The 14771-nt window shown below is 42.9% G+C and overlaps 2 protein-coding genes across 2 annotated transcripts in view; both read right to left on the bottom strand.

Annotated features, from left to right (window-relative positions):
* Positions 1-2218: 2218 nt before the first annotated feature.
* LOC139382950 (putative nuclease HARBI1) lies at positions 2219-4145 on the bottom strand. The gene is made up of 3 exons (XM_071127224.1): positions 3456-4145; positions 3063-3174; positions 2219-2968 (listed from the first exon to the last, which is right to left on the bottom strand). Exons 1-3 carry the CDS (start codon positions 3522-3524, stop codon positions 2598-2600), a joined length of 552 nt encoding a protein of 183 aa, XP_070983325.1. The 5' UTR covers positions 3525-4145; the 3' UTR covers positions 2219-2597.
* Positions 4146-9578: 5433 nt separating this feature from the next.
* The window catches only part of LOC139382842 (G-protein coupled receptor 4-like), a 28231-nt gene continuing 23038 nt past the window's right edge, over positions 9579-14771 (bottom strand). The window contains exon 2 of the mRNA XM_071127080.1: positions 9579-11765. Coding sequence (XP_070983181.1) covers positions 10122-11267 — 1146 coding nt within the window. The 5' untranslated portion in view covers positions 11268-11765 and the 3' untranslated portion in view covers positions 9579-10121. The remainder of the gene's footprint in view (positions 11766-14771) is intronic.

A 14771-nucleotide genomic window follows, 5' to 3' on the forward strand; every position in this document is an offset into this window, starting at 1 on the left:
TTGGAGGGTGTGTTTACAGAGAGGATGGGAATGCGGGAAACATAACCGCATCCTGAATCTGTCTCTGTCTCCCCTGGTCCCCCTGGACTCAACACTGCGGGACCAGCTGGATACCTGTCTCCTCGGTGACCGAACAGTGTGACGAACCACGAGCCATCACCATGACGATGACACCAGCAGGAAGTGGGATGCGTGCAGCCTACACTTTGTAGCTCAGTTGGTAGAGCACAGCACTTCTAACGCCAGGATAGTGGTTTTGATTTCCGGCACCACCCATATGTAAAATATATGCACGCGTGCCTGTAACTCGCTTTTGGATAACCGCGTCTGCTAAGTGGCACATTATTATTATTAAATTGTTATATTATTACACTCCAGATGTCCCTGTGGCAGAACCCTTTGAAGAACCCTTTGTGTTCCAAGTTTAAGCTTCTGTGGAAAGGGTTCTACATAGAACCCAAAAGGGTTCTTCAAGGGGTTCTACCATGGGGATAGTCCAGTGGGGAACAGTTAGTGCCTTCTATGCCTAAGGCCTAAGGATTTATAAAATAATTGTAGTTTTAAAATGTAAATGTCCTTTTCATTTCTATGTTATCTTTTCAATAATATTTCAATGATTCAAGATTATATTATTATATTTTTCAATGATATTCTGATCTAATCTCTTTAGTTTGTTGAAGAGAAAAAAAAGATTGAATCAGGATTTTTCTTTGGCGGTCTCTGGGGTGGTAAATCTGGCTAGCTAAGTGAGCCATTGACTAGGCCCTCAGAAGTTAGATTGAAGTTGTCTGCCATTCAAATGTATTAGGGCAGAAGTGACTCGAAGGAGTCCGAGGTTCACTCCAAAAACTCTAGTCTGCACTAAACTCCGCGGATGTAATATTGTGGTGTTGAGATATACTGTACCTGGCTAGGATAACACATACTGCAGCCAGTAGCTAGCTAGACTGTGGGGAAAACTACTACTCGCTATTGCGCAGTGACCTGTCGGCCTTTGAGAAGGTGGACGATTCCATACGTTTTTGTCCAGTCCCACCCATTACAAGTCCAAATGTGATTGGTTAATTCCACTGTCACTCCAAAATTCTGCCCTAATAAAGTTGAATGGCAGATGCCTTCTATCTACAGTACAGTGACTTCAGAAAGTATTCATACACCTTGACTTACTCCACATTTTTTTGTGTTACAGCTTGAAATAAAAATGGAATACATTTTTTTTGTTCTCACCCATCTGCACACAATACCCCATTTTCATTTTTGTATTAATTTGCTAACATTTCTAAAAATACATTTCCACTTTGACATTATGGCATAATTGTGTGTAGGCCAGTGATACAACAACTCAATTTAATCAATTATCAGGCTGTGACACAACAAAATGTGGGAAAAGTCAAGGCACTGTAGCTTATTTTAGGCTAGCCAATGGCTGACTTAGCTAGCTTGTGTTTTTGTATTCTTACGATTGGGACCTGGGGCCTGTTGCACAAAACTAGGATAAGGGATTAAGCCAGGATATCTTGGTGATCCTGGCTCAATTGATCCGTAATCCGGTTGCACTAAAGATGGATAGGGGGCAGGAGGATATGTTATGGTATAAATTACCATGGAGATTTATTCTGTGGAGCTAGCCTGCTCCAGACCAGGCTAAATTCCAGGATCTATTTAATCTCATCCCTAATGTCAGTCAGCAGTCACCACAAATGGAAACCAATAGTTATTTCACTGCTCACTATACATTGTTATCACATATAACTAGACCCACTGTTATTTAAACGTTTGTGATCATTAATTTCAATGATTTTGGATAAAAAATGATTTTTAGATGATGTTGCTATCATTAGATAATTTACAGTTTCCCATAGACTATAAGGCTATATATAAAATGCTAGAATATTAGGGCCACAGAGGGGAAAAAAACACAAGTCATAATATTGTAACCAGTTGTTTTAAAGGAGGACAGTTGTTAAAATGACAGATGTGGGGCATTTCGTGAAATTGTACTTCAGTATGGTTTCATAAACAAAGACATGCTGATGTGCCAGAATATTAAGTATCACATTGTCATAAGTATCAAAACTGTAAAAACAATATGTAGCTTTTCTGCAGAAAGAACCAGCCTCATAAATTTATGACTTTATCCTTTTTCTTCAGTGTGGCCCTAGTACTCTGTCATATAAACAAATACACATTCCATATGAATATAAAAACACAATGTGTAACATTATGTTCCTTTATTGAATAAGGACAAAACAAAGCAGGTAAACCATCAGCTCCTTTCAAAACTGAAGTCACAGTGACTCTACAAGATGGAAAGCACAGAATCTAAGCATATTATACAAAATTATACATATACAGACCTTTGAATGTGTATAACACACCCTGCATGTCTGCACACTAAAATAAATGCAGGACAAATCCATACACATCAACTGAACAGACAAATGAATGGATGCAGTAGCCTCCCTGCAGCCTTGTATTACACACAGTATACCGCACAAACATCATAAGAGGCCAAATTCGTCAAAAAACGAACCCAAAAAAACCCAAATTCCTCTGCCACCGCAGGACATATTTAACCAAAATTGAAAGCACACATACTAACTAAAATAATTCAACACATATTGGTCCCTCAGCAGCCGACCACTGTCGTCATCAGGGAAGATTGCCGGATTGTCCCAGTCCATGGCTGGTGGCACTCTGGGGGCCCTCTCCTTCCTCAGGCAGGCCACATTGTGGAGGACAGCACAAGCCACAGTAATATCACATGCCCTAACAGGGCTGACCCTTAATTTGTGAAGGCAGTGAAAGCGTGCCTTCAGGAGGCCAAAGGTCATTTCAACTCTGGCCCTGGTCCTGGCATGGGCATGGTTGTAGGCCTGCTGTGCTTCCTGGGGGTCTGTGAAAGGTGTCAGGAGAAAAGGCTGGCAGCCATACCCCCTGTCTCCCAGCAACACACCAGAGAATTCACCTGTCAACACAAAATCTCATCATTACTACCTCATAAACACAGTGATATTCTTGACACAGCCATGATGGTTATAAATAGGGGTTGTGTGGCTTACCTTGTGATAGGCACTGATAGATTTCAGAGGCCCGAAAGATTCTGGAGTCATGGACTGAGCCAGGCCATTTTGCCACAACATTGCTGATCACACAGTCAGCATTGCAGACCATCTGAAATCATAAGATGAGGAATATTACACCAATCAATGCACATCACTGGCAATGCAGAGTGTTCGTCAATGGACAATATCAAAAAGTTATGTTCACCTGAACATTAATGCTGTGAAAGGATTTCCTATTCACAAAATCGGCCTCATGGGCACCTGAGGGGGCTTTTATCCTTATGTGTGTGCAGTCCACTGCACCAATGACATTGGGGAAACCTGTCACACAAAGTAATGAGTATCCTACTATGTGTTAACAGTTGTCCTGTAATTTGTAGATCCTCTTACCTGCAATCCTATAGAACTCCTCTTTGATGTCACAGAGTCTTCTGTGGCCAGGGAAGGAGATGAAGACATCTGCTAATGCTTTGATAGCCAGACACACACTCCTTATTGTGCGGCAAATTGTGGCCTTGTTCAGCTGTTCTGCATCCCCCACTGAGTACAGGAAGGCTCCACTAGCAAAAAAGCGCAAGGCCACACAAACCATTTGCTCCACACTCAGTGCATGGCTCCGTGCAGTGCGGTGCTTAATCCTGGGACCCAGTAGTCTGCATAGATACCTGATGCCATCTGCAGAAAACCTGTATCTTTCATATAGATGGTCATCAGGGAAGGCCAGTGGGTCCAACCGGTCCCTGAAGACCCTTTCTCACCTGAAGGCTCTCCTCAGCACAAGTGCTTCTTCATCCACCACATCTCGCACGAATGGGCATGCCATTGTCAGAGCAGAAAGGAACACACAATTTTGGGCCTTCATATAGGCTAGTGGCCACACCTGGTGCTGGGGGGGGTGGGCAAAAGAGGGCGATGCCTTATAACGATGACTTGGTTGTACTGATTGCTGGGAAAATAAAAAAAACCTTAGAAAGATGCCACCGTCCTGTGTGCTCACAATAAGAGCTCATATGTCATGGCTCACTTGACTTTACGAGAATATACCTAATTTTTATTTTGAGCTGTGTCATCTTCTTGGAGCTGGGGGAGGAAAGAAAAATAATGATTGATACATTTGTGTTACAGTTAGCATACAGTGTACATTGAAGGCATATCTCACCTCCCTCTCAAGTTTTTTTATTTCAAGGTCCAGTTTCCTAATTGTCCTCTTTTTTATTTCGAACTCCAGTGCAAGATTTTCCATCTTTTTCTTCTTGTACTGAATGTCTATGTCTGCCAGTTCTATTTGGCACCGGAGGTGGTTGCCATACAACTTTCTGATAGCTTGTGAGCTCTGTGAACACAATACAATTAGCGCAGCTGGAATTTGGCAGGATGTGGTGTCCTTTTATTAATACGCACTATGTTGCCAGGCTGGTTTTCCCACTGTATAGCATCTGGGTCCTGTAAAAGAAATTAGATTTTTTGATTTTGATGAGGACTCCTCACCATTGTAGAGTAAATAGTACTTTCACAGTCTTAACATGATACCTCATGCCTTCTGGAATCCAGAGAGATGGTCTCCTCCTCATCATCGTCTCCATCATGTGCTGTTGCTGCTGCACTGGGGCCTTCACCCTATCACATTTAATCGGATTCATATTGAAGCTAGTAGACAAGACATGCCAGGCCTACAGTATGCCTTTGATGGAGTACTCACTGGATCAGCATCGTCTGGTGCTTGTGCTGGTGGCTCTAACAGGAACACAGTGCTGCCAGACACTGCAAGGCAATAGGTAAACCAAAGTCAGACAGTCCAAATTGATTCAATATGAATGTGGTTGTATCCCATGTAGAGATGGAAGGACATACCTTGAATGAAGCGGGTGGCATCTTGGGAGGAACCTATGCTCGTCTCTTTCCCCCCAGGGATCCCCTCTAAGACGGGTCTGCCTTTATTTAGCTCCAAGGCCATGTCCTCTGCTGGGGTAAGGTCAGCCTTTGGTGACCCACCACCCGTGCCTTGTCTGTGGGTATTCTTTTTCACTGCTAAAACAGTACAGACAATGTGTGAGCAGGCACCTTCTGGGTACAATATATGCTTGTGCTTTGTTAAATATTAGTCAGGGACCATACCATTCTGCAGAATGTTCTTGTATTTGATTTTGACCTGCTGCCATGTCCGTTTTGGCCCGTTCATGTTTAATCTACACACACACACACACACACACACACACACACACACACACACTTAATGGAGTCACACTGCAAAAAATTACTTGGTATTTTTGTCTTGTTTTCAGTAAAAATATCAAAAATTTTATCATAGCTTTATACAGTGTGATGGAGTTACTTTACACAATTTCACTCATATCTGCAGTGCATTTCAATAAAAAAAATTAACCGTTTCATAATTACAGTACAACTGCATTTTTGGAGATGTGAATTAAATATTTGAATTGTAATTGTGATGTTTCAGCGGAGCGGTGAGTGTGTAATTGTGCACTACTTACGCATTCAGGCGGTCTGCAATACTTTGCCACGCTTTTTCTCTTTGCTTTATCACTGTGGCGGTGTTGCCTTTCTTCTTAATTATATCTTTTACCTCCTCGTATGCCTCCATGAGGATTTGTGCTTCCGACAGGGAAAAGTACGCGGCTCTAGTTGCCATGGTAAATCAGTTAATCTGTGATCTGTGGCGGGGTCTATTTGAGTGAGCCGTGAGCGCGCACCTATCCAGGATTGGTTTCACCTGGCTTAATGAATCCGTGTCTGCTCATCCTGGCTTGGTCTTTGTGCAACCAATTAAGCCTGGACGCACATGTTTTGGCTTCATTGAGCTCAGCTGAGTCATTTATCCCGGATGTCTTAATTCTACTTTTGTGCAACAGGCCCCTACTCTCTTATTATGTCCACGTGAATGTGCTGCTTCTTCTTTAACATCACGCTGTGTTTGACTGCTGTCTTTCCATCCGCCCTATGTGCTTTACAAAAAAGTGCGCTCTCCTACATGGAGAGCGCTGCATGTTACGGTCGTTGTCCGTTCAGCATCACAAGACTGTCACACTCACATCCTTTGATGTGTCACTGTTGTCGCTTTTGGTGATGGTGGGATAGTGATGGCGTTAGGCTACCACAGGTTGTGTAAGCAGTGTGGTTGTTGTTGCTGGTAGCATTATCCGTGCGGATGCCATCTCTGTGTGAGTGGCAGTCCGAAGCACGGCTCAGCCTCAGGCCTGTTCGATTCAGTTGGGCGCATTGATACGTGATGCTGCGTTTCTGTAATTTCTCTTGATTTTTGAGTTTGGTACATGTTGTAAAAAAAAAAAAAAATCCCCCCACTGAAGGCCTAGGTCCAATAGCCATGGGTCGCCATTGCGCAAAACCCTTTTAGGTTCTAGGTAGAACCTTTTTTCTAAAAGTGTAGTGTCTGTCCTGATTTTAAATTGCTTCAAAGTTCTATGCTAATGCTATTCTACATTTGCACAAAATTGTATTACATTTTGCCCATTCAGTGCAGTAGGTAATTTAATAGGAACCACCAAACTAGATCACAATGAAATAATGAAGCAATTTGTATTACTGGGTAAAGGATCCATTCTGATACAGTGCATGTCATATAAATAGAAAAATACATTTTCTTTCATATGTAAATATTTTTTCATAAAATGATTCCACATTTCAACTATGTAAAGAGGAGTTATCCTAGCTGGAGATCAGATTTCATGGAATGGATATGAATACAAAACCTTAGGTTAAAATGTTTTACATCTGGTGAAAACAATCCAGTTTCCATAAATACAGCCTGTTATCTTTTGCCAGTATGCTGTGTTGGGAAGCAAACCCGTGTGTTTTACAGAGGATATCACAACATACTGTGGTAAAGAAAATGATGGTTGTGTGAATTGAAAAAGCCAGCACAATGAGACAGTAATTACATACAGTAAGAGGTTATCTGTAGCTCTGCATGAAAATTCACAATATTACACGTCACTGCTTTAAATGTACCCACTGTGTATCATTGTGACACAGTAAACAGATTTTCATATGGGGGCCAACTATATTTTTTTCAGAGAAAAATGACTTCATTCCATGTTGAGACCAACAGCACGGGGAAAACACACACTAAATGTAGTGTTGACTTTGACACAACACCCTAAAAGGGCCTTGGACCATTTAGCATGACATCATGAAGGAAAGCAAAAACAGACATTGTTTTCACATTTTCCTGATTACAATCCTATCAGGCACACCTCTGACCAACCTGGACTGAAATGAGTATGATATGTCACATTTGGTGTGGTATGTATTAATTTGTGGATCCATTTCATATGATATGTTATGAATTGCAATTCGTACAATATGTTACAAATTTTCAATACGTATTATATGTTATGAATTCCCATTTGTTGTGGCTAACGTTAGCTAGGTGGCTAACACTAATGTTAGCTAGGTGGCTAACGTTAGCTAGGCTAGGGGTTAGGGTTAAGGTTAGGAGTTAGGTTAAAGGGTTAAGGTTAGGGTTAGCTAACATGCTAAGTAGTTGCAAAGTAGCTAAAATATACTAAGTGGTTGTTGCTAATTAGCTAAAATACTCAAGTTGTCCGTGATAAGATTCAAACATGTAACCTTTGGTTTGCTAGACGTTCACATTATATGGCAACCCATCCACGTCAACCAACCACCCTCCTTTTGTTTGCGGGCTCTATTTATTTTATGCCGACTTTTATTCTTCGGCCCTGCGCCCCACTAAAGGATGTGTGTTTTATGACACTTTAATACCATACCAAACATAAAATATTATACTAATTTGAGTGGCCAGGATTTTCGTTTGCTATGTTATGACTAGTCTATGATACCAGGCTGCTCTGACAGTGTGTCCTACTGTACCATACAAATTAATGGGTTCATTTGGGTAAAAGCTTACAGTAATTTCAAGCTTGGGTTCCTCAGAGAGTAATATAGTATACCAATTATCATATGCATGACAATCCCAAATACAGTAGTAACACAAAGATCAGTATTCACAGTGTTAGTTATTTCTGATTGATATAGGACAACTGGGGTACACTAACACCTCGTCTTACCACTGAGGATATCAATCAAATGAAATGCCTCTGTAGATTGTATTTTATTTTGTATCAGTGTCCAGCCAGTGATTTGATTTGTGGGAAATGTCAAATGAGATTTAAATTCGGAATAAACATGGGTTTGTGATGCCAATTATTTAATTAGCAGTGGAAGTTTCTGCATTTTGTGTTTTATCTGTAGGTTGGCAGGGCGCATTGGAGAGACCTGTTTGTGGTAAAATGATTTGAAAGCAATGCAGCGGGATTCGTTCGGCCAATTCTCAGCGGTGCTCACTAAAGCAAGGGGTGGGCTTGTCATGCTAAGATTACGCAAGTGTAATAATAAGGAAATGACTGTTTCGGTTACAGCATGGCCATTATTACATCTGATTAAGTGGCCTACGCCAATAACAACAACAAACATCAGTGGAATGGAATAGTCTAAGGCTGGGATATTTTACTGGTCGTTCGTTCCCGGAGTATTTTTGTGACAAGAGCTCCTTTAGAAATAACATTTTGCAAAGACTCCAGACAAACCTAGTGTATGTCACTTGCTTACACCTCCTCCTGAACTTTCCACAATTAGGTGATTCAAAATCCATTTTAAAACATAGCTTAATCTAATTTAAACACTCATTCGCATTTCTATATTGACTTAACAAAGTAGGTCACGATGCTCGCTTTAAACCCATTAATATCAATGAAAACATAACCTGCCTCTCGGAGAAAAGACACCCATTGTATTTGAACTATTGACCTTAATCCTTTCCATGTCATTGAGCAAAACCATTAAAACCATGGAGGCAGAGTGAGAGGCTGCAGATGGCCTCAATCTGATCTGGGAAACATTTGACTGGCAGAGCTGTGATCACATCTGATTAGGAATCTCACTGGCTCATTAGCAGGTAAGCAGTGGTGATGAGGGCGATAGCTGCCTTGCCCTGCTTACTTTAAATAGACACATCATGCAGGTCTTGCAATGCCAATGTAGCGTGGACCTGGCGCTTTTACTTTGTATTTTATTGCACCTTTATTTAACTCGCTCTGTACTGTTACCATTAGGAGGAGTTATGTCTCCCTGACATCTCAAGAACACCCACCCTCTGCATGCAACAATGTGACAGTCCCATCAGCCAGTGGAATTACCCATCATCCTCACATCAGGGAATGGTATTGCAGTGTGAATGTCATTATGTGTGATTTCCAAATATGACAGACAAGACACAAGAAATGTTCATGGGGACATTAATCTTAAGTGTTTGTTATTCTATCTATTCAAATAGGCACCAACTGCAAGACAATGAACATTGAAGAAAGACAGCGACACAACACTGTTATCGGGCCCATGGTCAACACACTAATGCTTTTACAGCAACACCTCAACCATACAGTTGAACCCCCGACTTCGGTTTCCTGACATGATATTTGTTCAATGTACCGTTACAGCAGACACAACACAGTTAGAAACGATGATAGACTTAATTTATTTCCCAGTGAAATTGTCGAACACAAACACGTAGCATTGTGCTTCACTCTCCGGCTGACAGAACACATTTAGGATTTTTGGAGCAGTTACAATGCATCTGGAGGCTCATTGAAAGAGAAATGTAAACATGTCAAATCCATTGTTAGATAACTCTGTCCCACCCAGAACACATACCTACAATAGATGACGAGGTGGCGAAAGACACAGTTTGATGGCAAACATCCTTAGTTTCACGTTGCATCACATCTATGCGACTGAACTTAGTGTGGTCTTTCTTACTGTCGTCACAATGTACTCGTGGTCAATCTTGATAGGATTATTTTCATCTGTATCAAACACATTTCAATCGCAGTTTACCATTTGAGGTACATAATGAGGTGTCATCCCCAAAACTGATAAAACATTTCACATGAGAATTCTAAAATCTCCCCCACGTTCTATTCTACATAAACGGAATCATCCCCCACTTCCACATAGTCTTGTGTTTTCTCATGTCCGCCCATTGCGGATCAGGATGGCTGTTCATTTCTTAACACCGAGTATGGTCATCTGAAGACACTCCTCTTTGAGGGCCACCAGCTCTGTCTTGTAGGTGCTGGCCTTGACCTCGCTGTACAGGCCCAGCTGCTTCTTGGTGGACAGTGGTGTCTCCAAGGTGACAGAGCCAGCTGTCAGTGCATCAGCTGGCGCAGGCGAGTTCCGCTTGAAGACCCCCAGCAGGGTGGTGAGCGCGTGACCGACGTCATGGCGTGCGCCCTCGTTAACAAAACAGTAGAGGATGGGGTCAGCCACACAGTTCAGGCTGGTGAGCGCCAGCGCCACATGGTAGGCTGCAAACAGGTCCTCCTCTGCGCCACAGTCACAGGGCTTCTGGAGGAAGAGGATGCTGCGACACAGCAGGAGCACGTGGTATGGCCCGAAGCACAGCAATACGATCAGGATTAGGCTCAGCGCCAGGCGCTTGATCTTGGCCTTCTCGTGGCACTCCGTGGACACATTGCCACGCACCGCCCGCAGAATGCCCCGGTACGCACCCAGCATGAGCAGCCAGGGAACCAGGAAACCCAGAAAGGTCCGGTAAAGGTTCATGCCCGCCACCCAGTCTTGCATGGGGTACTTCTCGAAGCAGAAGGTGTGGTTGAAACGGTCCTGGAAGAGCTCGTCGTGGAAGAGGGGTGCAGAGTTGGCCACTATCTCGATGGTCCACACCACGGAACTGACCAGCACAGCGGTTTTGACCCTCCGGACCTTGGCGAACTTGAGCGGGTAGGCCACGGCCAGGTATCGGTCGATGGAGATGCAGCAGAGGAAGGCGATGCTGACGTAGATGTTGGTGTAGAAAATGAATCCGAACAGCTTGCAGGAATTCTGGCCGTGAATCCAGTCGTCGTGCTGGAGGAAGTAGTCGATCCATAGGGGCAGGGTGCCGATGTAGAGGAGGTCAGCCACGGAGAGGTTGATCAAGTAGATGCCCAGCTCATTTTTCTGCTTCACCTGCAAGTAAGCCGCCCACAGAGCCATGCAGTTGGTGGGCAGGCCCAGGACGATGACAATGATGTACAGCGTAGGCTGGAAGTACTGGTCGATCTTTGAGTCCACATTGCAGAAGGAAATGTTGCACATTGTCCTCATATTCTGTAGGTGCATTGCTATTTTGACACTAAGCATTTGCAGGGTCAGGACAATCCGACATGTTGTTGTTAATGAGAAGGGAAGAGGGAAAACGACATTCCGTACAGTGACGTTTCCTTCTTGTTGAGTAATTCCTTATATCCAGGCCTGAAAGCAGACGTTTTCTCCAGGCAGGCTTCACATGTCAAACAGCCGTCTCCCATTTCACAGTTGGGTCTCACACCTTTTTCAGAGGAAGAAGACAAGAGGAAAAAAAAGTGGTGAAATAAAACCCCTCTTATTGACAAAGAGCCAGGCCACCACAAGGACCTCATAAATCTTGGAGAGACTATTGTCCGGGGTTTGTCGCTAGCTGTTGAGAGGTGGGTGGGGAGGATGATGGGGTGAAGGGGGAGGACCCGGCCACTGTGTGCTGGATGAGAGCTCCTCAAAGGCCAAACACACACACTTCCTCCAAGAGAGTCACTGACGATCCGTGCCACGCACACAGCAGCAGCAGGCGATCTGTTAACTCAGGCCTCAGGCTCTGCCCACCTGAAACAGAAGAAAGGAGAGCGTGTGAGATATTGGAATTGGCAAGGCACACTTCGTTTGAGTTTTCCAACCCAGTCAGTTTTTCACATAGAGTTCATGTTTATGCACTTGGAGTGAATTGTCAGATCCATTAAATTCTCAAGTTACTCTATATCAACTTTCTGCTGCCTATTGTTTCTGGTAAGTAATCAAACGTTGAACTTCCAATACTCCTCACCTCTCTGCTTGTTTTCATGTTGTTTTCAAGCCATTATTTCTTAGGTCATTCCGGTCTTTCTCAATTTCTTATGTTTTTACTCATAGTGTATGCTTTACACAAGAATATAATTACAGTGGGGCAAAAAAGTATTTAGTCAGCCACCAATTGTGCAAGTTCTCCCACGTAAAAAGATGAGAGAGGCCTGTAATTGTCATCATAGGTACACTTCAACTATGACAGACAAAATGAGAAAAAAAATCCAGAAAATCACATTGTAGGATTTTTAATGAATTTATTTGCAAATTATGGTGAAAAATAAGTATTTGGTCAATAACAAAAGTTTATCTCAATACTTTGTTATATACCCTTTGTTGGCAATGACAGAGGTCAAACGTTTTCTGTAGATCTTCACAAGGTTTTCACACACTGTTGCTGGTATTTTGGCCCATTCCTCCATGCAGATCTCCTCTAGAGCAGTGATATTTTGGGGCTGTTGTTGGGCAACACGCTATCAACTCCCTCCAAAGATTTTCTATGGGGTTGAGATCTGGAGACTGGCTAGGCCACTCCAGGACCTTGAAATGCTTCTTACGAAGCCACTCCTTCGTTGCCCGGGCGGTGTGTTTGGGATCATTGTCATGCTGAAAGACCCAGCCACGTTTCATCTTCAATGCCCTTGCTGGTGGAAGGAGGTTTTCACTCAAAATCTCACGATACATGGCCCCATTCATTCTTTCCTTTACACGGATCAGTCATCCTGGTCCCTTTGCAGAAAAACAGCCCCAAAGCATGATGTTTCCACCCCCATGCTTCACAGTAGGTATGGTGTTCTTTGGATGCAACTCAGCATTCTTTGTCCTCCAAACACGACGAGTTGAGTTTTTACCAAAAAGTTATATTTTGGTTTCATCTGACCATATGACATTCTCCCAATCTTCTTCTGGGTCATCCAAATGCTCTCTAGCAAACTTCAGACGGTCCTGGACATGTACTGGCTTAAGCAGGGGGACACGTCTTGCACTGCAGGATTTGAGTCCCTGGCGACGTAGTGTGTTACTGATGGTAGGCTTTGTTACTTTGGTCCAAACTCTCTGCAGGTCATTCACTAGGTCCCCCCGTGTGGTTCTGGGATTTTTGCTCACCATTCTTGTGATCATTTTGACACCACGGGGTGAGATCTTGCGTGGAGCCCCAGATCGAGGGAGATTATCAGTGGTCTTGTATGTCTTCCATTTCCTAATAATTGCTCCCACAGTTGATTTCTTCAAACCAAGCTGCTTACCTATTGCAGATTCAGTCTTCCCAGCCTGGTGTAGGTCTACAATTTTGTTTCTGGTGTCCTTTGACAGCTCTTTGGTCTTGGCCATAGTGGAGTTTGGAGTGTGACTGTTTGAGTTTGTGGACAGGTGTCTTTTATACTGATAACAAATTCAAACATTATTACAGGTAACGAGTGGAGGACAGAGGAGCCTCTTAAAGAAGAAGTTACAGGTATGTGAGAGTCAGAAATCATGCTTGTTTGTAGGTGACCAAATACTTATTTTCCACCATAATTTGCAAATTAATTAATTAAAAATCCTACAATGTGATTTTCTGGATTTTTTTCCCTCATTTTGTCTGTCATAGTTGAAGTGTACCTATGATGAAAGTTACAGGCCTCTCTCATCTTTTTAAGTTGGAGAACTTGCACAATTGGTGGCTGACTAAATACTTTTTTGCCCCACTGTACATACCTGATACGAAAGTGTACTTTTCTATTGACAACACAGCACTCAACACAGCCCCATTCCAAGTTCCTACTTCTTGAAAAGAAATACAGATGGACACGAGGGACAGCCCTGTCTTATCCACGTGTCATGATTGGTTCAATTAGTCCCAATTCTGGAAACTAAACCAATCACCGGTAGCATAATATTCAGTAGTGAACAGTAGTTCACTACTGAAGTAGGCCCCGAAAGATACCAGGCTAGTCTTTGTAGTGAAAGGAAGGACGGGCCACTCTTATGGTGACCTTGTCGAATACAGTTCAACGGGAACACTCCTATTGATATACAGGGTCACAAAACACGTAGTCAGCAAGCCATAATAAAAAGTGGTTAGCGTTACGGCTCCCGTAAGTACCCACAAAAGGACAGATACAAATGACACAGTCATGGTGACGAGGGACCAATAATGTAAATCGTTCTCGTCAGTTTGCAAGTATGACCGTGTGTTCTAGGTACATTTATCCCTGGGAATACGCCCTAATGACTAGGGCACGGAAAAGTAAAGGACAGGGCATGTTAATAATTCAACATAATTCTAGTGTATCCAGGGCACAGCATGGTGTAATTCCACTATGTGTTGTATCAAGGTGTCATTTTCCTATCGCCATTCAATTACAGGCCCCCCCCAAAAAATTGTTTTCTTGTGGAATTACACAGCATGCTTATAGCGATTACACCCTAACCATCATACTTGCATTGTAAAATGATGTCAAGAATTTCCCCTCTGATTATTGATTTATCTACCTCGGGGAGGAGCAGTGGAGAGGTGCTGAGTAGCAGAGATAGGCTAGGGTAATGCTGTAAGGAAAGATAATGCAAGTAGACTTCAATTCATCCACAGAAATGTCTAATGACACTTGCATACATCAGCGCCAGCACTAATATTATGACGGCGGGATTTTACAGCCTGCGCTGTTGGGGTTATTTTCATTTTCACAGATTTAAAGCTTATGTGGATCTGGTTTCTTCCCAGGAAAAAATTAACACTGACACTGAAGAATGTGGTTTGTGCCTACTGTCAATTTCAGATGCTTATCTCAG

The sequence above is a fragment of the Oncorhynchus clarkii genome, chromosome 24 (genome assembly GCF_045791955.1).
Source record: "Oncorhynchus clarkii lewisi isolate Uvic-CL-2024 chromosome 24, UVic_Ocla_1.0, whole genome shotgun sequence".
NCBI classification, from domain to species: domain Eukaryota; kingdom Metazoa; phylum Chordata; class Actinopteri; order Salmoniformes; family Salmonidae; genus Oncorhynchus; species Oncorhynchus clarkii.